Genomic DNA, 24,851 nt, shown 5'->3' with positions numbered 1-24,851 from the left:
TTTGAATGCGTAAATGAGTAATTTAACATATTAATAATTAAAAATAAATAAAAATTTAAGGAATTAAAGAAAAACCAAAAAATGAATACGGATGAAATTCATCCGTATAAACATACCGATCAACTTGATTCATATGCTTTATACAGATGAGTTTCATACTTATGGATCAATTTCATCCGTATAATTAATACGGATCAAGTTGATACGTATGTGAAAAATCTGTTTACGGATCACTACTCAGCCAGAAAAAACAACTTATAAAGGAACAACAATCCAAAAACATTTTGGGCATTAAAAAAAATGCTAGGTGCACCAGCAATACCCTCGTTTCTTTTCATAAAATAAAAAACACACAGCAAGAAAAACAAACAAATAAAAATGACAAGGTTATTGAAATAAATAACCAAACTGGAGACGATTTAAAATGATTGTTGCTTAAAATGTTAGGCTTTTGTAATAATCAAACAAAAAGAATATTTAAAATGATTATTACTAATAACTCGTTATTATTGTTATTATTATTTTAAAAAATATTTAATTGAATAATTGTAATCAAATAAAAAAAGAAATTTTAGATGGATTGGATCAATAAGTATGGAAATTTAAAGATTATTTTTTAATTTTAAAAAATTATATTTTTCCTTACCATTTTAAATGACATTTTGATATGACTTTCTAATAGAAATCACTTTTTTTCAAGTTATTTTTTCTTATAATATGATTGTATGCATTTTAGTATCTGTTCACATTCAACTTTTATATTTTTCCTACTACGAATATACAAAATTATTTTCATTCACTCTTCTCTCTAGTTCTCACTGACCAAGCAATTTATATTTTAAAATTCAAAATTATAAAAAAATAAAAGTAAATTAACTTTTAAAATCTATTTTCCTTTGTTATAAAACATGCAAGAACCTTGTTATTTTTCCTCATCTTTTATTCTCTTAACAAGTTTTCTTTTCCCTCCTTTCCCTTGAACCACTTATTTTCTAAATGAATATTATTTTCAATTTTAAATTTATTGTATTTTACCTTCCATCCCTAAATTGATTTTTTTTTTCAAAATATCAACAGCTAAAAATAATTTCATCTATTAATTTAAATTATTTACTTTGAATTTAAAATATAATGATTGTATATCCAAAAATATTTATTTATCATTGCTATTTATTAAAATATTTATTTAATATTATTATTTATTACAATATCATTTATATATTAAAAAGATACTAGAATACCAGTTATATAAAATTAAATATTTATTATATATGATATAATATAAAATCTAAAACTACTAATTTTAAATAAACAAAAAATATATGTCCACATGCGTCTTAAATCTTAATTTATGAAAATGCCTTATCCTTTTGCTTTTATAATAAGATAATAAGATATGATAATAATTTAAATTTGAGTTTTTCATTTAATTTAATTACACAATAAAAAAAAAAGAAAAAACGAAAAACCCTTTCGTTTCGTCTTCTCCAAATCCGGTTGAATATTCAATTCATACTCTGCTTCTCAACTTTCTTCCCCTTTCCTTCACTTGCTTACTCCCATTCGCAAACCCTAACGGCCAACGCAGCAAGTTGAATTTTCAGAATCGATTCGTCCAAGTTTGATTCGAAGCAAAAAGAAGCGAAATTGGAGTTTTAGGGAAAGAAGAAGGGAAAAAAAAATGGCGTACGGTGGTGCAGGTCCCGTAGGTGGTTCGGGTTCGGCATCGACAATAAAGCAAGTCAAATTGGAGAGAGAAAGCGAACTGAGAATAGAAGTTGGTAACGACGCACCTCTTCGCCTTCGACTCCTTAACGGCACTGCTGAGATTTTTGGCACCGAGCTTCCACCCGAAATCTGGCTCAATTTTCCTCCCAGGCTCAAGTTTGCTGTAATCTCTTTTATATCCGCATTGCTGTTACATTTACATGTCTATTTTCTTCTTTTTATAAGAAAAATGTTTTTTTTTCTTCTTTCAGGTGTTTACTTGGTATGGTGCAACCATTGAAATGGATGGTGCTACTGAAACTGATTATACTGCAGATGAGGTAAGCCAACGTAACCGCCCTATTGCGTGCATTCTTTCTGTCAAACTTATTGGTAAGACAAAAAGAAAAACTTGGGATATCACTGATGAGGAGATTGCAACTTTTTGATGCAGACTCCAATGGTTAGTTATGTAAATGTCCATGCTGTGCTAGATGGAAGAAGAAGTCGTGCTAAAGCCTCATCACCAGATGATTCTGGTTCTTCTCAGGTATTTTTGGTGTGTATCTTGATTAGTTGACTGGATGGTTGACATCAAGGTTTTAAATTGCGGCCACGGTTATGTCACTTTCCTTTATATTGCGGGAAATTGCAGAAAATTCCAGCTCATTTGTTGCAGCTGAAATCGCAGTTGCAGACATATTTTTAAAACCTTGTGACATATAAGTTGGCGTGAAAAGTGTTGTTGTTACTTCTGTATATGGCTTATAATTTTTAATGTTAACATGAACTGTGGAAAATAATGCTTTTACGTAAATTGTGCTGAGAGACTTGAAAGCTTGTGATTTTATCATAGATTGTCATGTTGTTACTTTCTTTCATTTGTAAGCTCTAAAGCTTGTGGTATGTGAATTTTGTGAATTTGGTTGGTCAGGGCCCTAGGGTCATTGTTGTAGGACCTACTGATTCTGGAAAGAGTACCTTGTCGAGGATGCTTCTTAGTTGGGCAGCTAAACAAGGTTGGAAGCCTACCTTTGTTGATCTGGATATTGGCCAAGGGTCTATAACAATTCCTGGATGCATTGCTGCCACTCCAATTGAAATGCCCATTGATCCTGTGGAAGGCATTCCACTTGAAATGCCTCTTGTTTACTATTATGGGCACGCGACTCCTAGGTGATTAGTGATGTAACTTCTATTTTAAGTTGGCAACATTATATAAATTTTCATTGGTTTGAACTTTTGAAATCATTGGTAGCAAATGAAGGAAATGAAAATCCAATCACCAAACGTATTTGTTTTTGCAGTAACAATGTAGAATTGTATAAAGTGCTTGTTAAGGAGCTTGCAGGGATGATTGAGAGGCAATTTACTGGAAATGCTGAATCTAGAGCTTCAGGCATGGTGATAAATACTATGGGATGGATAGAGGGTGTAGGCTATGATGTAATTGGTCTTTGAACTTTAGCTTATTGTTAAATTGATCACTATTCAGACATTTAACTCACTGCTAATTATGATTAGTATTGATTATAGTGTTCTATCCTCTCACTCCTTTTTTTTTCTGTGCATGTGTATTCTGTTGCAGTTGCTCTTGCATGCAATTCGTACATTCAAGGCCAATGTTGTCTTGGTTTTGGGTCAGGTATATGCCTTGTATATATACTATATACTATATTTAACATGTGCATCATTGCATCTTCCACATTAGTTATGCATTGAAACTTGAAAGCCAGTTCCAATGATCCTCACTATCATATTTTTTTGAATATCATACTTTCCTTATGCATAGTTGTTAATTCTTGCCTTCTGTAGAAGCTCAGTGACTCAGGCTTTGCTTTGAATTCCTTGTAGGAAAAACTGTGCAGCATGCTCAAAGATGTGCTCAAGAGTGAGCCCAAAGTAGACGTAGTTAAACTTCAGAGGTCAGGTGGAGTTGTATCTAGGAATGCAAAAGTCCGTCAGAAGGCCAGAAGTTATAGGATAAGGGTAAACCTACTTGTCCATTTTTGAATATCTTCTACACGTGTTTACCATATCTTGATATTTTCCCTCTGTTTTTTCATTTTAGAGGATTTCAATTTAAACTATGAGAATCTGTTGTCTGTTGGCACTTGTTCTGCTGAATTTATTTGTTAATATAGGAGTATATTATTTGTCTTAGGCCTCGATTCATCTGCATTGCAAATTATAGCCCAACAGTTAATGATAGAGGGATGGTTTTTTTTTTATTATCGAAGTGCTGATAAATAGATAGGATAAAAAATGATTCGTGTTGAGTAACAAAAACTGGTGGATCAGAATGACTATAAGTAATGGATTGTCTATTCTGGAAGATTTGAAAAATATAAATGAAAAAACAGATGTGAATTTGAGTGAATGGTTTAACTGTCAACATAAAACTGTTGGCACTTCTTTTCTTTTTATCTTGAAATTTGTGGACTTAATATTTATGTGGCCTTAATTGCTGTTTAAAAGCATATTTTTGTGCAATCTAAAAACTACATTGACAGTAGATCACTTTTACGATATGGACAATTTGTTTATTAGCCTTGGGGGTGTAGTATGTTGAGGGTTTTCTTTTCTCTCCTCCCCCCCCTGACACTCTTAACACTCAAAATTTCCCGTTCAACTATTTATGGCCTAATGGAACTTGCTGCCATCTGATTTTGACTCAGGAATACTTCTATGGCCTTTCAAATGATCTTTCTCCACATTCTAATATTGCAAATTTTAGTGATTTGTTTGTTTATCGAGTTGGTGGTGGGCCACAGGCCCCACGCTCAGCCTTGCCCATTGGAGCAGAACCTGCTGCAGATCCAACAAGAGTTGTACCTGTAAATATAAATCGTGATTTGCTCCATTTAGTCCTTGCTGTTTCATTTGCCAAGGAACCTGATGAGATCATTTCCAGGTAACTATAATTCTTTTTATGATCAAGTTTTATAATTCTAATTTTAAGAATTTTTTATCGAGCCCGGTGAGTTTGATCCATGTATTTTTGGTTGTTGTAAAGTGAAGAAAGCATGTGTGTTCTTTTATGAATACTCAAATTTTTGCATATAAGACCTCCATTCTCTAACTTCTTTTTGTGGGCTTCATTTTGATGTTCATTATCCTAGTTTTAAAATAGGAAATTACTTTTAAGACTCAGAATATTATGTCCCCCTTTTCCATTCCTGGTTTCATACAAGTATACCTCTTGGCTCTTACCATGTCGTGTCTTTTCTGGTGCAGCAATGTTGCTGGGTTTATTTATGTAACAGACGTTGACATTCAGAGGTTTGTATCGTTAGATTTCATTAATCATTTTATTTTACTGTTTGTGAGGAACGTTTGCATTTCTAACTTGATTTGTAAATTACAGAAAGAAGATAACATATCTTGCTCCATCTGCTGGAGAACTTCCAAGCAAGTATTTGATAATGGGATCCTTGACATGGCTTGAAACATGAGCTAATGAACAGTTTTGTACTGGAAAATCTCGCTAAATTCGTTGCTCTGGTTTGTGTCGTGATCAAATGTAAATACTAAATGTAGTTTACAACACTGTTGTGATGGGGATTGTTTGTCGTAGTGAGAGAGGCTGACCTTTGTAACGGAATATCTAATATTCTGATTTAAAATCTTATTATACTCGTTGAGTAGCAAGTTACTTATGATTCTTGAAGTTGAACTACAATTGTATGACGTACTATATCTTAACAGCAGAACTGGGCAACACATGCTGCATAAAACTGTAACTCAGGGAATGACCATTTGTTTACGTTGGGAGTGGATTATCTCACAAATATGACTAGTCCAACTTTAAATCCTGTGTCCGTGTCGTGATAGACAATCTTGTTATTTTAAATTTTAACATGCGAGGATCTTTATAACAACTTTAAATTCTGTATCGATTAGTTTATTTTGTGAATGAGGAAAAAAAAATATTACACTTTTTTTTGGAGTTTTAAAAAGGACGAAGTTTAAGTACAATTTTTTAGTACTTATATTACTGTTTTTTTAATTGAAAATAGATGTTTTCATTTTTTTATTATTGTCAAATTGTATAGATTATTGAGGGAAAATTTCAATCGGCTCGAATATTAATTTAATCCACGTAAGTTTTCGTTTTTTTATTTTGTTCATAAGTTTTTTTTCTAAGTTTGTGTTTTTAACTTTATATATATATATATATATATATATATATATATATATATATATATATATATATATATATATATATATATATATATATATTAATTTTTATACATATATTTTTTTATAAGAAGGAATCGTACTCTACATAAAATATTAGTAGGGGTGTTTACCGTAAATTTTTGGCGTAAAATTAGTCTGAACTAAACAAAAAAATTATGAGATGTGGTTTGATTCAATTTAGATTATTTATCAAATCTGAACTAAATTAAACTAATTTTTTTTATTTGGTTAGGTTTAATTTTTTTATTTTAAAATTTTGTTAGTGAATATTTAAAAAATACTTTAAAAGTTTATTATGAATAAAACTTATTAATAACTATAAATAGACTAATGAACTATAAAAGTTTTCACCATTAAACTTAAAGCAAAGAAATAATTATTTTCAAGTTAAATAATAAATCATTCAACTCAAACCTAAAAATATTACGAAATATTCATTATATTTACCTTCAACCATAAAAACTTATAAAAGTAGGCATCTAACAACAAAACACAAATTATAACAATTGTCTAAAACTACAAAAACTTAAAATAGATCTACAACACAATAATAGATTTTCAAGAACAACATAACACAAAAGCATCAATTGGCAAGAGTTGTATCCTATATAAAATACAGCATAATCAAGTACCGCGTGCCAAACCACAAATTGAATTGCACAATTTGGGAATAAATAAACCAAACTAAACCAAACACCTTTGGTTTTTTTGTGATTTTTGACTCTTTTTTTACCGATTTTTAATTTTACACTCAATTTTATTCAATTCTAAACACCCATAACATTTCCCATGTGTTTGTTGATGCTTTTATCATTGTAGATTCTAGTAAACTAAATTAAGTTGTGTTAAATAAAACATTCATTAGAAAATTGATAATAATTTACACATATCGTGTTAAAAAAATTAACCAAATAAAGAATTTAGTTCAATTGATTAAATAATTTAACTAAATTCTTTATTTCATTTATTTTTTTAGCTAGATCTAATTTCATTAATACAAATAAATTTAATTTTATTGAACTCTAAAATAAGTTTATCTAGTAGAAAAGATTTTAATTAGTTGAACTTTTACAGTTCTAAGAGTTATTTAATGCTCCTATTTTTTAAAAGTTTATATACTAATATAATTTTTGACGATCAAATCAACATAATCTGGAAGAGAAATTAGTTTATAAATAATAATATATATTCATTGATTGAACGTAAATAATGTTAAATAATACTCTTTTCTTCAAGTCATGTCACATGTATTTCTTATTAAAAATCATATTATCATAAAAATACATGTATTTCTTTTAAAAAAGTAATTTTGTTTAAACTTCATAGGATTTTTTTTATAATCATATTATTAATATGGAATATCAAAAAATCTAATTAATTATATTAACTATTTTTAGTAAGATTTTTAAATATGGAATATCAAAAAATCTAATTAATTATATTAACTATTTTTAGTAAGATTTTTCCCTTCTCACCAAATTGGTGAACCCAAAATATTACTTAAAAAATTAATTTATTACTACTCGAACTAATAATTTTTTATAAACTAAGTAAGATTAATATATCTAGTAAAATTCTCTATCAAAAAACAATTATATATTAAGATTCGAATTTGACATAAATGATTAGGCTAAAAATTTATTTAAAAACTATAGAAGTATTTAAGATATTGTTAAAAACTTTTGAATCCTATAGGTAACCTATATGAAAATTTAAAGAAATTAAACAAAAGTAAAATTAAGCTAAATATAAAGTATTTTTTTGTTTGGTAGAAGCATCGTCTATCCAATCCATTTAGCAATCTGAGATTCCATTTTCTCCGTTGTTCCCAATGGAAATGGATTCCCTTCCCAACGGCAACAACACCGCCGGAACCCCGATCTCCGCCACCGCCACCGCCACCGCCAACCCCGCGCCGCCTCAGTCGTCGAACCTTCCTCAACTGACGGAGTCTCTGAAGCTGGAGCACCAGTTCCTCAGGGTCCCTTTCGAGCACTACAAGAAAACCCTCCGTGCCAACCACCGCGCCGTCGAGAAGGAGATGTCCGCCGTCATCTCCGGCGTCACCGAAGCCGCCGCCGCCGACCTGTCCCCCGACGACGCCGTCAACCACCTTAACTCCCTTGTCTGCCGCTTGCAAGGGCTCAAGAGAAAGGTATCTGCTGACCTAACTTCTTGATTTGATTTTCGATTCATCTTGTGATGCTTAATTTCTTTTTCTTTGCAGGGTTTCTATTCGTTCGATTTTTTATTTGCAGTGCTCAGTGTAATGTGGTTACTATGTGTAGTTATGATATATAGCATGCTTCATGGTTAATTTTGTTCTGATTACTAAGTTTCGTTTGTTGTTAAGTATTAACTATTGCGTAATTGGAGATTTATATCCCTCTTTATGACGATCTTGATTTGTATTTTGTGAAAATATGTAAGTTGGAGGAAGGAAGTCGGGCAGAGCATTTGCAAGCGCAGAAGTGTAGGGTGCGTCTCGATCACTTAGAATCTGCTGATGCAGAAAATATGTCAGAATGGAATAACACTCGCATGAAGCGGATTCTTGTTGATTACATGTTGAGGATGTCATACTATGACACTGCAGTGAAACTTGCCAAAAGCAGCAACTTGCAGGTAAGGAATGTGGTGGTTGTATTGTATGTGGATGCTGGCAATATTTTGCTCCTTTTGGTTTTTCTGTGTTATAGTTTGAAATGCGCATTTTGTTTCATATTGCTTCTAACAATAATATCATTTGTGCTGGTGCATCAGGATCTTGTTGATATTGATGTATTCCAAGAAGCAAAAAAGGTTATTGATGCTTTGCAAAATAAGGATGTTGCACCCGCCCTAGCATGGTGTGCTGATAACAAATCAAGGCTGAAGAAGTCTAAGGTTCATACTGCTGTTTGATCTTGTTAATCGTAGCTGCACCATGCTCATAGCTTAGGCTTTTGGGTTTATTTGGTTCTAAAGTCTAGGTAATATGCGTTTCTTTTAATGCATTTAAAATTGGAAATCATCCAAGACTTACTGCAACCGTAGAATATATTCATATATAAGAGAGTGATAACCACTGGATTGGTCAAATATAAAAAACATGTCTTAAGTCTGTTTAAAATTTGAAAATAAAAATAAAATTATAAACTAATGCAAACCCAGACATTCTCAAATATCCCCAAGTACCTCTAGAGTTTCTCATAGGATGGCACTTGTTAAGAATAAATGCATAAATCACAATCAAGGCATCAAATCATATTTTCTATTATTAATTTCTAGTGGTTTAATGACGACAGAGCAAAATGGAATTCCAGTTGAGACTTCAAGAGTTCATAGAATTAGTAAGAGCTGAGAACAATTTGAGAGCTATCACATATGCTAGGAAATATCTTGCGCCATGGGGAGCCACCCACATGAAAGAATTACAGCGAGTCATTGCTACACTAGCTTTTAAAAGGGATACTGAATGTAGCACATACAAGGTGAGCACTCCTTGTGTTTGAGTGTTTCTGTGCATTAATTTTATAATCACTTTTAATGCAATAGTGTTGGGAATTAGGATTGTATTCATATTCTTTGTTGTCAGAATTGTAGAATTTGTAATTAGAATTACAACTTGGGATCCTTCAGTAAGCTTAAGCTAGTGACTTGTCACTGTTGGCTATGAATTGTGTCTGTGTTGCACAAATCAATGCTCCTCTGTATTATCAGCATGGATGATTCTGTGATTCAGTATCACCCCACTGTTATTTTATATTTCCCCCCTATCCGCTAATTTTCATCTGAGGATTCAAAGGGGCAGAAAGGCTTGAATTGTTATATGAAAGGAATTGAAAGGGTGTTGTATATTACACGTTGTTCCTTTCTCTGTTTTCATTTGGAGGGACAGGAACCTGTTGTTGACATCTGCAAACCAGTCATTCGACTCTCTGTTTGGTTGTTCTAGTTTTGAGTGCATTTTTGGTTCTTCCGGTTCTGGGTGTTCACAGTTACTCTGAAATGGTTTATCTATATTGAAATTAGGACTTTTGAGCTTTACTTATGACATATGACTCATGATGGTTTTATCTTCTATGATATTAATGGAGTTCTCAATTTTCATAAGTGATATGTGGCATTTAAGAATGTATTTGATTATTGACTTGATGCTGAATTCATGATTCAAAAATTGAACAATTGATTCTTGACGAGATTTGCAACTTGATACCTATGTTTGTGTCAATAAGACAGTTAAAGAATTTAGACTGGAAGGTGGAGTGGTTTCATTTTTTTTGTTTTGTTAAAACATTACCTTCGTTGTAAAAGAGCATGCTTCAAGTTTATCTACTTCGCTCCAAAGAAAAGAAATGGCTTTTACCCTGCACGTCTTATGTAATTCATGGTCAAGAAAAGTAGTTCCTCTACTGATTAGATAAAAAACAAGAACAATTATTTGCATGAGTTTTTATTTTCTTCTGATCTCCTATTGAAGAAAATTTTCATGCCTGTTATATTTCCAACAAAGTCTATCAAACATGATATTGGTGAAACTGTATTAATACTTTCTTCTTTGCTAGAATTTTTGCTTGATATTGCATCTTTGTCTATTTTTGAGAAGCTGCTATTTCAGCACTAAAATGTTGGGAATTTTCTTTTGCATAATATTTTACAGGTTTTATTTGAAGCTAAGCAATGGGATTATCTAGTGGACCAATTCAAACAGGAGTTCTGCAAGTTATATGGCATGACTTTAGAGCCCTTGCTCAATATCTATCTGCAAGCTGGCCTTTCTGCTCTCAAGACACCGTATCCTTTAACAACTTAAACTGTAGATTATCATCTAGAAACTTTTTTTTTTTCTAAAATGTTTACATACCTATAATTGAAACACCCCTTCCACCCTTTTCAAAAAATCTTAAAACCACTTGGACTTTCCGTATCCTTTTGAGGGAGTTAATGGAATATAGCGGTTTGTCTATTAATTTAAATTCCTTTGATTGGAGTGGTTCACTTTTTATTCAGGTATTTTAAAACCCTCCATATTTGAAAGTTCAAAGCCATTTATTGTATGAAATGTCATATTTGTCAGTGATAATCTCCTGCCTTGAGCCTTTATGTAGCAATTCTTGATAATCGTAAATTATTTTGTACCGTATAGCTATCATTTTTCTCTGGCAACTAGGTACACTTGAATTAACTTTTATAGGGTAATTCTCTAGATCCGTTATTACCATTCCCATAAATCATTCAAAGTATGGTTCCTGCCGCTTGTGCTTCTCATTTTTAGCTCTTGTTAATTTGTTATGGATGATTTTAAAGCTCATACTTATAATACTAAAACCTCTTTACTTGTAAATTTGATTGGTTCTCATTCCAACTGTGTTCGTGCATGCATTGTCACAGCTAACTCTATTGAGATATGTTCCTTGACCTGATAAAGATATTGTTACGAGGATGATTGCACAAAAGAGGACCCCTTATCACAGGAGGCTTTCCGCACACTAGCCATGCCATTACCATATTCAAAGCAGCATCACTCTAAGCTTGTTTGCTATATAACTAAGGAGTTAATGGACACTGAGAACCCGCCGCAAGTCTTGCCCAATGGATATGTTTATAGCACTAAGGTCCCTGTTATTTTAGATATTCTTTTAGATGTTCCATGTATAAAGCATATTTTGTTTATTATTTTTTGCTCCTTTGCAGGCTCTTGAAGAGATGGCGAAGAAGAATAATGGTAGAATCATCTGCCCAAGGACGGGTTTAGTTTGCAGCTACACAGAACTGGTCAAGGCATATATTTCATAAATCTACATACTTGCCTTGGCTTCAATCTTCCATGGCTGTCTGATTGTAATGTTTTGGGAAAATACTTTCATGGGCTTCCCGTTGTTACGTCCATTCTTTTACCTGTGTTCCGGTGCTAACTTACTTGTACATATGTAAAGATGTTTTCAATTGTCACTGGGATATGACGTAAACATGTGCATACATTGATTTGTATTTTACGTGTGTTTGGTTTTCCGTGAAAATTGATTTTAGATATATTTTTGAATGTTTCTTTTCATGTTAGAGAAAAATTCATAATTAATTATGAATTGAAACAACCTAACTTTTGTATTGGATCTAAAATTTTGTATTAAATTTTATAATTAAAACATTCAAACATAAATTATATCATTTCAAAATTAATTTTAACAATGTCTATTTTAATACACACAAATTATTGCAATGAAATTCTGTCAGCCGTGGTTTGAACATACCACGTAGAGGGATTTCAATCTTAAATAACATTTATGTTATATTAGTCTTACATGCACACACAACGATGCCTAGGAAATTTCTTCCTCCACCTCCCATTATTTGAAAAAATAGGTGAATAAACAAATTTGCCCCTCACCCTTTTAACTTAACCTTGGCTTTTTCTTTCTTTTCGGATAGCTTGATTTGGATTGTGTTTTGTTGTATTTGGACCAAGTTATTCGTAACAAGAATCTTCACTTTTTCCTTTTCTTTTGTATATTTTTTGTAATACATCCAGATAGCTTGATCCGGATTGTTGTTTGGACAAGCTATTCTTAATTGGACAAGGTAATCTCGAAATGTATTCCAAATTGCATGATCTGTAACATTTGAAATTTTACGGATCATGCAATCCAAAATACATTTATGGATCGTCTTATCCAATTACGGTTTGATTATTCTAGAATAATGTAAATGAATCCAAAAATTTATTTTGGATTGACTAATCCATAACATTACAATAAATTACGGATTAGTCAATCCATAACATATTTTTGGATTGATTTGCATTATTATGGATCAATCTATCCATAATTGTAATTAGCAAATTGAAATGAAAATAGAGTATCCATTAAAATAGTTTGACTATAAGCCTAGGCGAATTTGTATGTGGATATGAATGAATGTCTAAGTATTATAATACATACATATTGCTCCATACCTATTCTCGTGCCTTCTACAAACACATAATAGACACAAAACACAATCATATAATTTTATAATTATATATTTACAAGGAGAATTTGTACATATTATATTCATTTCCAACCTTCTAGTGAAGCAAATGAAAAAATACTACACTGGATTGACTAATCCAAAATTTTAAAACAATAGCTCTGGATTTCCTATTATGGAATATAATATAATTTCTGGATCAGGGAATCCAAAAGTGTTGTTTAGAAGTTACAGATTAGTTGATACAAGAAACAAAAACACTCAATTCAATCAAAATAGTTCAGAATTATTATTGCACAATTTCAGATTGATTGATCTGGACTAATTAACAAATAGAAATAATTTCTGGATCAATAAATTTGTACTCATACAATAACAAATCCAGATTATCTAATCCAAAAATGTTATATTTTTGGATTATTTGATCCGATATTATTATTATACTATGCTGGATTGATTGATTCGGATTTGTATAACTGTGCAAGTGAACCTAAGCAACCAAAATGCTTACACGGAATGAACACAACAATGTTTCAGGCATGGAGAAGTGAGGAAAACAAGCTATGGACAACTCAGGAAGACAAGGTTAGTATGGCCATTTTGAAAAATTGGGATGTGCAAGAAGTAAAAGCCCAATGCCTATTTTCCCTCATTCTCAACAATAGAAAAATGATTGAATTTGAAGGCCCAGTTAGTTCATTCTGAATAGTTTATGCTAGCCCCTCTGTTATACAGAAGACGGAGAAAGCTCATTAAAAATTATCAAAATTTTATATAAGTATAACCTTTCTGTTATGAGCTAGAATGATTCGTTTACTCTTTTAGTAATATATTTTATTCTCAGACAAACCAATATAGAGGTTTAAATCAGTTTATTTGATTATTAAATGATATCTAAATATCTAACCCTCAAATTCAATTTTTTATCAATTAGGGGGGTGTCTTTGATTAGTTAAGCAAAACAGCATATTGTGTTCCACGGGCTAAAATTTTGAGATTCACCAAATTTATGTAAAAGAAGTCAAAGTGTAATGTTTGTATTGCCATATAACAGGGAATGAAACAATAACTACATCCACCATAATATTCATTCATAAATCATATTAGATGGATATATATATTGTAAACTAGATTTAGAAGCATTCAACAATAATGATCCCAAATTTCCCTTTTATCCCATTTCAGATTATCCCAACTGTGATATATACCATCTTCTCTGGCAGACCAATAGATGCGTTGATGATCACCTTCTAGGCCAGGTATATACACACTGAATTCAGCACACTTGTTCCATTTCAATAGACCATTATGTGTATCAAAATTAAGCAATTTAACGTAAGGCTCTCCTCGTTTAATTTCGATTTGAGTCTTTTGGAAGTCGCTAAGGAAGTATAACTTTGTTGGGCTTGGGGGCAAGTCATTGGAAATGGAAATGGCGAGTATGTTGATGTTTATATGAAAATGGTCAGAGTCAAGAAACGGTGGAAGAGAATCACAAAAAACTGAACTACTGAAACACACTGCAAGAAAAAGCAAAATGGAAACATGGCTTGAAGTTGACATTTTCTTTGTATTTTTTGTGTTCTCTACTACTCAACCTTCTATTATATATGTGTATGAAAAATAATAAAGTGGTTTTTTAAAAAAGTAACTTACCTTTATAATTAATTAAAAAATTCATAAAAATAGAAACGGATCCATTGATTTTAAAAAAGATAACTTAACTATATAATTAATTTAAAAATTCATAAAAAAATTGATTGTTTTAAGAAAAAAGTAACTTAATTTTATAATTAATTTTTTTTCAAATTGAAATTAAATTAATTAAGATACAATTTATCATTTTTAATAGTAGTCAGTGTCTTTTTCACCTAAAATTGAATTAATTAAGTAAAAGTTACCAATTTTTAAAGGTAATTGAATTAATAATTATATGAATTAGTACTAACCAAATTAATTATGAGATTAATTTTTATCAGAATTAATTTGATTAAAATTAAGATGGTAACTTATATTATCATTAATTTAAATTTAAATAAAAAAGAAAATTTATATCACAATTAATTTTATTACTCTTAAGAAAGTTAATGTGTGTAGTCATTAATATAATTTGTACCACATTTAATTCAAGTAAAAAAAAAGGTAACTTATATTTAAATGAATTGCAATTTTTGCGTAAAAACTTAATAAAACAAACATATGTTTTACTGGAATAAAACAAAGTGCTAAAAGATATACATAAGGAAAATATTATTCTGTTTAGAAATATATAATAAAAATATGTTTTCTTTATATATTTTTTTCACTCTCTCCGACACAATGAAAATATAAGTTTGTTACGTATTTTGTCAACAAAATCATTTTTCATAAAAAGAATATTTCTAAAGAAAATAAAAAGATTTAAAGCATACATGAACAATGTAACAAATCTGGTAGTCAGAATAACAACACCCAAATAGCAATAATGTGTAATATATATCACAAGAATCAAATTGCTGTTTTCTCCCACTTCACATCATCGCAACTGTGATATAAAATGAGAACACAGTGAATTCCATACACTTCTTGCATTAAATCACTTGCCATTTTACTTTGTGTGTGTGAAACTGTGATTTAATAAATTTAAAATAGCCAACTATTTAAATTCATTTTGCATGTCAGTGTTTATCTATATATACTTGTCTTTCAATTATTCTCTATGTTTTATTGATTTTTTTTTTTATTGTTAATTTAACGTTTTCCATCGTAGTCCTACAGCAATCTTGGCTGCTAACATATATTGATTCCTTTTTTATATATATATGCAACCGTTAATTATATAGACAACCCTTTCATTTTTATATTACCAATTTTAAGCCAATGATTTACTATGCAACAATTTGCTTATTTAAAGAAATTCTTGTTAATTAACCACGTTAACAAAAGTTTTATTTCTTAGAATGGTAATTTCCTGCATAAATTTAACCTGGTAATGCAATAGGGAGAAGGAAATATCTTATATATTTATTGGTAATACAGAAGCTGAAAGCATTATTTGAACTAATTAATTACAAGCTTGGTTATTCCAAGTTTTCCTTTTCTCCCAGTTGTTGTTATCCCAACTATGAAACACACCATCTGGTTTGACTAACCAATAGATCTTTTGATGACCTCCTTCCATGGTAGGATCATATGCATAGAAAATCACACACAATACATCCCAATACATTAGAATGACTTTGCGATCAAAATTGGCGAGTTTAGTGAAAGGCTTTCCGGGATGCAAATAGATTCGAGTTTCTCCGTAGTTGTAAAAGAAGAACACTGGTGGGTCGTTAGGGGACATACCACTAGCAATGGAAAGAAACAATATGTTGATGTTTGTGTCGTTTGATGAAAGGTGGTAATTGCTTGGAATTGCAGACCTATTCAGAGAAGAAGATTCAGAACAATCTGCATTGATTAATAAACACATGGTTAGAAGAAACAAGAGGGAAACATGGTGGATTGATCTACACGTTGTTTTTCTCATCTTAATTTCACTTCACCAATTGATATCGTATTCTCTCTCACTCAACATTTATACACCCAGTCACCAACACATAATTAGCAGCTAAATTTTAAAATAGTTGATTAATTTGAGTACCTTACATTTAAAAGCCTTGCATCTAAACGTATATGAATTATCCTATATTTATTTATTTAGAATTTACTGATGGTATAAAGACTTAATTTTGATCCTAGGAGCATTTCTTTGAAATAAAGATTTTATTATTTTATATTTTTATTAAAAAAAAACTAAAAAATATTAGTTGTTATTTAAAAGGGAAATATTTTTGGAAAATTTATCTTGGCATTGACAACAATCTATAAAAGTGCTAGTGAATTTAACTTTGATTCATTATGGTTGTAACAAGTTTAATATATTTCCATAGAATTTAAGTTAAAATCTATATAGTAGCATTTTACTGCAATAACAATAATTTTTTACTTTCCATCACTCCTTTAACACGTAATAAATTTGGTCAATTTCAGCAATTTTGTTTGGGCCCGTAGAATTGGGCCCCATCATTTAAGAGAAGCCATTGTGTTTTGTCAGAGGATAATAAATGTTGTCAGTGCATTTAATTTTCAATAGGGGTTTCTTTGTTCAGCATGGACAGATTAGTCTTTTGTTATCAAGTGGGATAAATAATGGAGTACTTTTCGTGATTGGCATGTACAATTCCATGGTTGATGTTGAACATCATTTTACAGTTTCTGAAGTTTTTTTTCTTCTAAAAATATCATAAATATTTTTATGACTTTTACTTAATGTCAGTCAACTTTTTAAGAAATCATTTAAACATTTACGACTTAAGTTTTTTTTTATATTCCCAAACCCTTGTGACTTCAGTTTTTTTTTTATTGATTGTAAAACAAAGTCGTGACTTGATCCACAACTTCTTTGTTTTTTATAATTTTGCTATTAGTGTTTATGTATTTTTATTGTAGACCTGTTTCGTTTTCTATAAATATTTTAAAAATATATTTTGTTTTAAAAATTTATTTATAATCCTAATTATAATTTATTTTAAAAGTGATGAATTACTTTTTTATTTCTAATATTGTAAACATGTTATTTTATTATTTAATAATTTTGTGTGTTTAATGTTAAAATAATTTATTAAATAAAAATTATGAAAACAATAAATAAATAAAAAGAAATAAAGTTGTTGGAACAACTTACAACTTCTTTATGTAACATATTAAAAAAAATTACAATTGAAATTGTGGAATAAGTTACCACTTCTTTATGTAACATATTAAAAAATAAATTTAATACTAAAGTTGTTAATATGAATGCAACTCTTTCAAAATTGATTTTATGACTTCTTTTAGAGAAAAAAATAATAATTTTAGAAGTTGTAAATTGGTGTTCGACTTTGACTAGAGAGTCCTGAATATCAATCATGACTTACCCTTGATCAGACAATTTATCAAAAAGTACTCTCAATTGATAATTTTTTTATGGTAAAAAAGCCAAAAAATTAGCTGAGTAAGTGGCAGCAATGGAGCATAGAGAAATTAGGAAGGACTTTTTTCCAGGCATTATTATTAAAAATAAATTATTTTTAAAATAGTTATTATAAAAATTAATAATATTTCTATATATAATAATTTATAGTTAGATAATTGTTTAAAAAAACTTTATACCATCAGTAAATTTCTGATGCTATTTCAAAATGACAACAAAATCAATTAAAAATAGTACAATTTGAAATTTTTAGTGAATTTTAGTATAGAGTGTTGTTAGCATTCTTCAATATACTTTAATAACTAAATTTTTTAAAAAATAATTATAAATATATATACATAATAATTTATTTCTTAATTTATGTACTTAATTATTAAATACAATAAAATATTGTTTATTTTTAAATATTAATTACATTAAAATTATTATTTTTAGTTATTACTGTTCATAAATTATATTTTAAAGTAACCTTAACTAATTTTAAAAAATAAATTTTATCATAAGTAATAATACGATGCTTAAATTTTATTTGGCAAGATTTTAACTTTTTTTAGTAGTTGAAAATTTTCTTTAATTGTTTGGTAAATAAATTATTTTTAATAATTTATAAAATTTATTTTATATGCTACTTTAAGTTTTATTTTTTAAAATGTTAACTTTTAAATTTTTATTTTTATACTCTTTTTGTCCTTGAATATTTATTAGATTTTATTTTTAATATTTTCTATATAAGATAATATTTTATTTTCCTCTTCTTCATAAGGTAAGATTTATTATTTTTAATTTTTTACCATATTTAAAAAATATAATAAATGAAAGTAAAGAATATAATTAAAATATTTTAAAAAAATAAATAATGTAAATAATTAATTTATAAATAATAAATTACAAGTATTTAAAATTATTTTGAAACTAAACTTAAAAATGCTCCAAAATATATATTATTACCAATTAAATTGAATTGAAATTTATTTAAAAATATAACATAAATATTTCTATTTTAGTCATTTTGCATTTTTTTTAGTTACCTTAATAGATAATTTTACAATGACTTATGATTTACTCTCTCTAAACTCGTACATATTAGACTTAAATATAAGTAAATTTAACTAATTTTATCCTAATGTTATTATTTCTAAAATACCACTCATTTAATTTTATTTTTATTTCCAATGACTATTTTTTATTATGATAACAAGTTTCAATGAAGGAAATTTTAGAAATAATTTTATTATTTTTTATTTGAGATTAAAAAATTAAATAATATGTACTAATTTTTTTAATTAGTGTGAAATGAATTATTTATGCTTATATATAAATTTAGGTTGAATAATAAAGTAGTTTAATTAATTTCAACTACCGATTACAAAAGTTTAGCTACTAATTTTTCATTTTTCAATTAATTTTCATCTAATTTTATCAAATATCGTGATAATGTACCTACTTAATATTTAAATTATCAAAATTAATATCAATATTAAATAGATCAATTACTGTTAAAAAATTCGATCTTCGATCAATGAATGTGAACATTTCAAATCTCATTTACTGTATATAAAAATAATAGAATGCTATATGAGAGTATCCAAATAATACCAACTGGGGAAACATATAAACAAAATGCCTACTATAATCCACACATCCCTCTTATTTCTTATTGTATAATATGTTTTAATAGCTTAATTGTTGTTGATTCTCTCGATACTTCTCAAACTCTACCCATCTTTCAATCTACCTCTTTTCAACCTGGCTTAAATGATTCCAAGATCAACCTACTCTTTCTTTCCATTGTCAATAACTTGGCGCCAAACCCAGAAAAATTACACTTCTTTAGTAGCTTCGTCAATGAATCTGGGATAGAATTGAAATCAGGAAAGCCTTTTTATACATTTACCTATTTTGAAGTCCATAGTTGTATAATGGTATGGAATCCAAAATGTAAACAATTCAATGTCTATGACCTTAGCCACCATCCATAGTTGTTAAAATATTGATCCGGTCGAGATAATAAATTAATAATTTAATTGGTGGGTCAGACATTAGTCTTGTTTGACCCTATATATATTAAAAATTCAAAACTATATATGTATATATTATATATAAGTATATAATTTACATTATTTAAGTATAAAAAATTCATTCATACTCTAAAATTTAAAATAAAAATAAATAATAATGTGACATCAAAACAATATTGTAGAAATGATCTATTTATTTATTTTTTTGTAAAACCAGTGCGGATCGAGCCAGTTCAACCGAATCTGGTACTAAAATTGCGTGATTGATCCAATAATAAAACCGATGAATATTCCATGGACTAAAATTTTGAGATTCACCAAATTTATATAAAAGAAGTCAAAGTGTAATGTTTGTATTGCCATATAACAGGGAATGAAACAATAACTACATCCACCATAATATTCATTCATAAATCATATTAGATGGATATATACATTGTAAACTAGATTTAGAAGCATTCAACAATAATGATCCCAAGTTTCCCTTTTATCCCATTTCAGATTATCCCAACTGTGATATATACCATCTTCTCTGGCAGACCAATAGATGCGTTGATGATCACCTTCTAGGCCAGGTATATACACACTGAATTCAGCACACTTGTTCCATTTCAATAGACCATTATGTGTATCAAAATTAAGCAATTTAACGTAAGGCTCTCCTCGTTTAATTTCGACTTGAGTCTTTTGGAAGTCGCTAAGGAAGTATAACTTTGTTGGGCTTGGGGGCAAGTCATTGGAAATGGAAATGGTGAGTATGTTGATGTTTATATGAAAATGGTCAGAGCCAAGAATCGGTGGAAGAGAATCACAAAAAACTGAACTACTGAAACACACTGCAAGAAAAAGCAAAATGGAAACATGGCTTGAAGTTGACATTTTCTTTGTATTTTTTGTCTTCTCTCATGCTCAACATTCTATTATATATGTGTCTGAAAAAATATGTTTCATCAAATAAAGTGGTTTTTTTAAAAAAGTAACTAACCTTTATAATTAATTAAAAATTCATGAAAAATAGATGACGGATCCGTTGATTTTAAAAAAGATAACTTACCTATATAATTAATTTAAAAAGTCACAAAAAAAGTAACTTACTCTGTAAAAAAAAAAGAAGATAACTTACCTTTATAATTAATTAAAAAATCGTAAAAAAATGTTTCCTTTAAGATAAAAGTAACTTACTTTTATAATTAATTATCTTTTTCAAATTGAAATTAAATTAATTAAGATACCATTTATCATTTTTAATAGTTGTAAGTATCTTTTTCACCTAAAATTAAATTAATTAAATAGAAGTTACCGTTCTTAAAGGTAATTAAATTAATAATTATATGAATTAATACTAACCAAATTAATTATGAGATTAATTTGTATTAGAATTAATTTGATTACAATTAAAATGGTAACTTATATCATTATTAATTTTAATTTAAATAAAAAATATAATTTATATCACAGTTAATTTTATTACTCTTAATAAAGATAATGTGTATCTTCATTATATAATTTGTATCACAATTAATTCAAATAAAAAAGGTAATTTATATTTAAATTAATTACAATTTTTGCCTAAAAATTTAACAAAACAAACGTATGTTTTAATTGAATAAAATGAGGTGGTAAAACAAATACATAATAAAAAATATGATTTTGTAGATAAATACATAACAAAAATATATTTTCTTTATATATATTTTTATCACTCTTTGACGCAATCAAAATATAATTTTATTATATATTTATGAACAAAATTATTTTTTTCAAGAAAAGAGTATTTTTTTAAAAAAAATTAAAGCATACATGAATAATGTAAAAAATGTGTAAGAATAACAACTCTCAAATAGCAATAATGTGTAATATATATCACATGAATCAAATTGCTCTTTTCTCGCACTTCACATTGTCGCAAATGTGATATAAAATGAAAACATAGTGAATTTCATACAGTTCTTGCATTTCACTTGCCATTTTACTCTGTGTGAAACTGTCATTAAATAAATTTAAAATAGTCAACTATTTAAATTCATTTTGCATGTCATTGTTTATCTATATATATACTTGTTTTTCAATTATTCTCTATGTTTTATTAATTTTTTATTGTTATTGTAAGTTAATTTAAAGTTTTCCATCGTCCTACTGCAATCTTGGCTGCTAACATATTTTGGTTCCATTTTTTTCATATGTAACCGTTAATTAATTAGGGTAATGTTTGTCAACGCATTATAGTTAGTTTTTAATTTTTTTTATTATTTAAAAAACTTGTTTAATTATTTAATAAACAATTTTTTTAATAACATATAATATTTTTTGAAAGGTTACTTCAAGTAATAACACAATTTAAAACGCTAATTTTAACATTTTATATTTTCTTTTATTCTTATTTTTTTATCTTTTATAAATAAATTATAATTTAATTATTTTTTATTATCTTACACTTTTTAGTTACTCCAATAACTAATTTTACAACATATTTATAATTATTAAACTAATTTTTCAACTTCTAACTAGCTATAGCTTTTCAATTGGTTTTTTCTATATAAACACTCCTTTCATTTTCATGTTACCAATTTTAAGCCTATAATTTACTATGCAACAATTTACTTATTTTAAAGCAACTAAATTTTGACCCGTAAACAAAATATTTAAGAACTTTTATTTAGATTTTGTATTAAATGTAATTTAATTTACTATATTTTTTTCTTCATATTTTAAAAAAAAAATCATTTTCATTGGTTATTTTTTTTCAAACTTTCTATGTTTATTTTTTTAAGGAAAAAAAGGCAAGCAAAAGGCATACATTCTATTTTCATTAAATAAAGTATTTAATAAATTATTTAAGTCAGGAGAGAGAAATAAAAAACAATACATTTAAATTAAAATTATCATAATTATTCAATTGGTTGGAATAGTAAAGGTTCATTTGTTTGAGTTTGGCGGCAAGTTATTGACGATGGAAAGGAAAATTAAGTTGATGTCGATCTCATAATTGTGAGTCAAGTTGAAAAATGATAGGTGGAAGAGAATCAACTAAGGGTAAGCTATTGACACACACCACAAGAAAAAGAAAATTAGATACATGCGTTGAAGTTGACATTTTATTTTTGATTTTATTGTATACTCAACATTCTATTGTATATATTTGAAATTTTCTTGCACTAAATAAATTTTAGGCTACGCTTAAATCAAATGAAAGTCCTAAAAAATTAATATATCATTTATTATTTGATAAAAAGTTCAAAAAATTAATATATCATTTATTATTTTTGACCAAAAAATTCAATACTAATTAAAGACTTCTGTTTTGAAAAAATAGTCCAATAAATGATTTAATTTTTTTAAGAGCAATAAATGATTTAAATGGCACCTTGTTAAAATAAGACTAAACTATGATTTTAATTTCACTTTAATTGTTAATTTGTTGTTTTGGTCCCTATTTTTCTGCAATTTTAGTTCCTAGATTTTATAAAATTTATATTTTTAGTGTAATCCTCAACTTTGTCTTGTTTTATTTCTTTTATTCTAGCTTAACATATTCATTTAAAATATTATCATAAAATAATTTAATTAATCAAAGTATTGTGAAAAAATTATGAATTGAACTAAAATTACAATTTTTTCCAATGTAGGGACTAAAATCGCAACAAAAAAAGACAAGGGCGGAGGGTGGGGCAAAATTACAAATCAAGAATTAAAATATTATGAAAATTATAATTTAGTATGAAAATAAGACATTTAGTAGTTTATAAACTACTCTGACTAGCTTATAAGCTAACATCTCTCAAATAAAAGAGAAAGGAGAAATAAAAAAGAAGATAAAAAAAACACATTAGGATGTATTTTTTATCATCAGTATAAAATAGGATGGAATAGGTTTTATTTATTTTCATTATATAAACTAGCTAATTTAATTGAAAATATTTGATAAGATTAATTTATAAATATCAAATAAGTAACGTAAAATAATATATTTAATAATTTTTACATATAAATTTGTTTGGTTAAAATAACTTGAATGTATATGTCTCACTTGCATAAATAACAAACATGATATAAACAAGATATTTTATTTAAAATTAATAATGTATATTTAACTTTTGTTTAAATTAACTCAAGAGACAATAAATAGATTATTATTAACAACATTATGATTCAAGTTGTCAATCCAGGGTATATTAAAACAAGCACAGTCAAAATTGTACAACTTGATAAAATAATTTTTTTATTCTAGGTACATGTAATCCTAATTTCAAAGACAATAACAAAATTACTAAAAACTAAATATCATTCAGTATAGTGTCACAAATCACAACGAGAGTAGCATTTTCTAAAAGAGATTTAATTATTTAAGAGAGGAATGTCTTCTTATCTTTTCGAATAGCATGAAAAAACTCTTCCTTTTTTTCTTCGCAGCAGTTGTCCCAGAATTCATTTTCTCGGGTAAGATGAGTTAATTTGGGTTCCCAGAGCTTTGTTATTTTCTTAAAAGAAAACACTTATCATTATATTACGCATATATTATATATATGTTCACTTTCTATCTTTTTTTTAAAGTCAGCTACCTAGTAGAATATATTTAATTAGGATTTTAAAAGATTATTTTAATATAAAAAATTTTGTAGATTTTTAAAGATTTTATAAAAATGTTATGATTTATTAAAATTTTTAAAAATATTTTTATAATTAAGACTTTTTAGTTTGAATTTTAATAAATTTATATGGTAAGAATTTAAAAATTTTGATTTTTTTTCATAGATTTATCAAATTTTTTTAAAAAAAACTTCAAATTGCAAATGAATTGACTTTTCCATCATATTATATGAACAAATGTCTAGGCCGTAGTGTCCAAACCATAGAAATAACATATAACTTTTTATTCTCCCCTCAAATTCATCTTAGAGGTTGAAATTTGATGTCAACGTTGGAGACATTATAGAAGATGTTTATCACTTCCACACACAAGCAAACTTGACGTGCATCTC

The 24,851-nt window shown here is 28.0% G+C and overlaps 2 protein-coding genes across 2 annotated transcripts; one reads left to right on the top strand and one right to left on the bottom strand.

The window, feature by feature from the left end:
• Positions 1-1,456: 1,456 nt before the first annotated feature.
• Positions 1,457-11,912, top strand: LOC100805248 (uncharacterized). The gene is made up of 18 exons (XM_003556502.5): positions 1,457-1,891; positions 1,980-2,048; positions 2,162-2,257; positions 2,642-2,883; positions 3,015-3,153; positions 3,296-3,352; positions 3,562-3,696; positions 4,386-4,621; positions 4,945-4,989; positions 5,075-5,149; positions 5,522-5,549; positions 7,709-8,065; positions 8,341-8,535; positions 8,674-8,796; positions 9,198-9,383; positions 10,553-10,686; positions 11,321-11,507; positions 11,587-11,912. Exons 1-18 carry the CDS (start codon positions 1,682-1,684, stop codon positions 11,686-11,688), a joined length of 2,616 nt encoding a protein of 871 aa, XP_003556550.2. The 5' UTR covers positions 1,457-1,681; the 3' UTR covers positions 11,689-11,912.
• Positions 11,913-15,830: 3,918 nt separating this feature from the next.
• Positions 15,831-16,429, bottom strand: LOC100305999 (uncharacterized). Its single transcript, NM_001249175.3, has one exon. The coding sequence runs from the start codon at positions 16,367-16,369 to the stop codon at positions 15,902-15,904; it is 468 nt and encodes a 155-aa protein (NP_001236104.2). The 5' UTR covers positions 16,370-16,429; the 3' UTR covers positions 15,831-15,901.
• Positions 16,430-24,851: the final 8,422 nt, after the last annotated feature.

This window comes from Glycine max, chromosome 20 (assembly GCF_000004515.6).
Source record: "Glycine max cultivar Williams 82 chromosome 20, Glycine_max_v4.0, whole genome shotgun sequence".
NCBI classification, from domain to species: domain Eukaryota; kingdom Viridiplantae; phylum Streptophyta; class Magnoliopsida; order Fabales; family Fabaceae; genus Glycine; species Glycine max.
The sequence above is the reverse complement of the archived record's forward strand: the minus strand, read 5'-3'. Positions and strand labels throughout refer to the sequence as shown.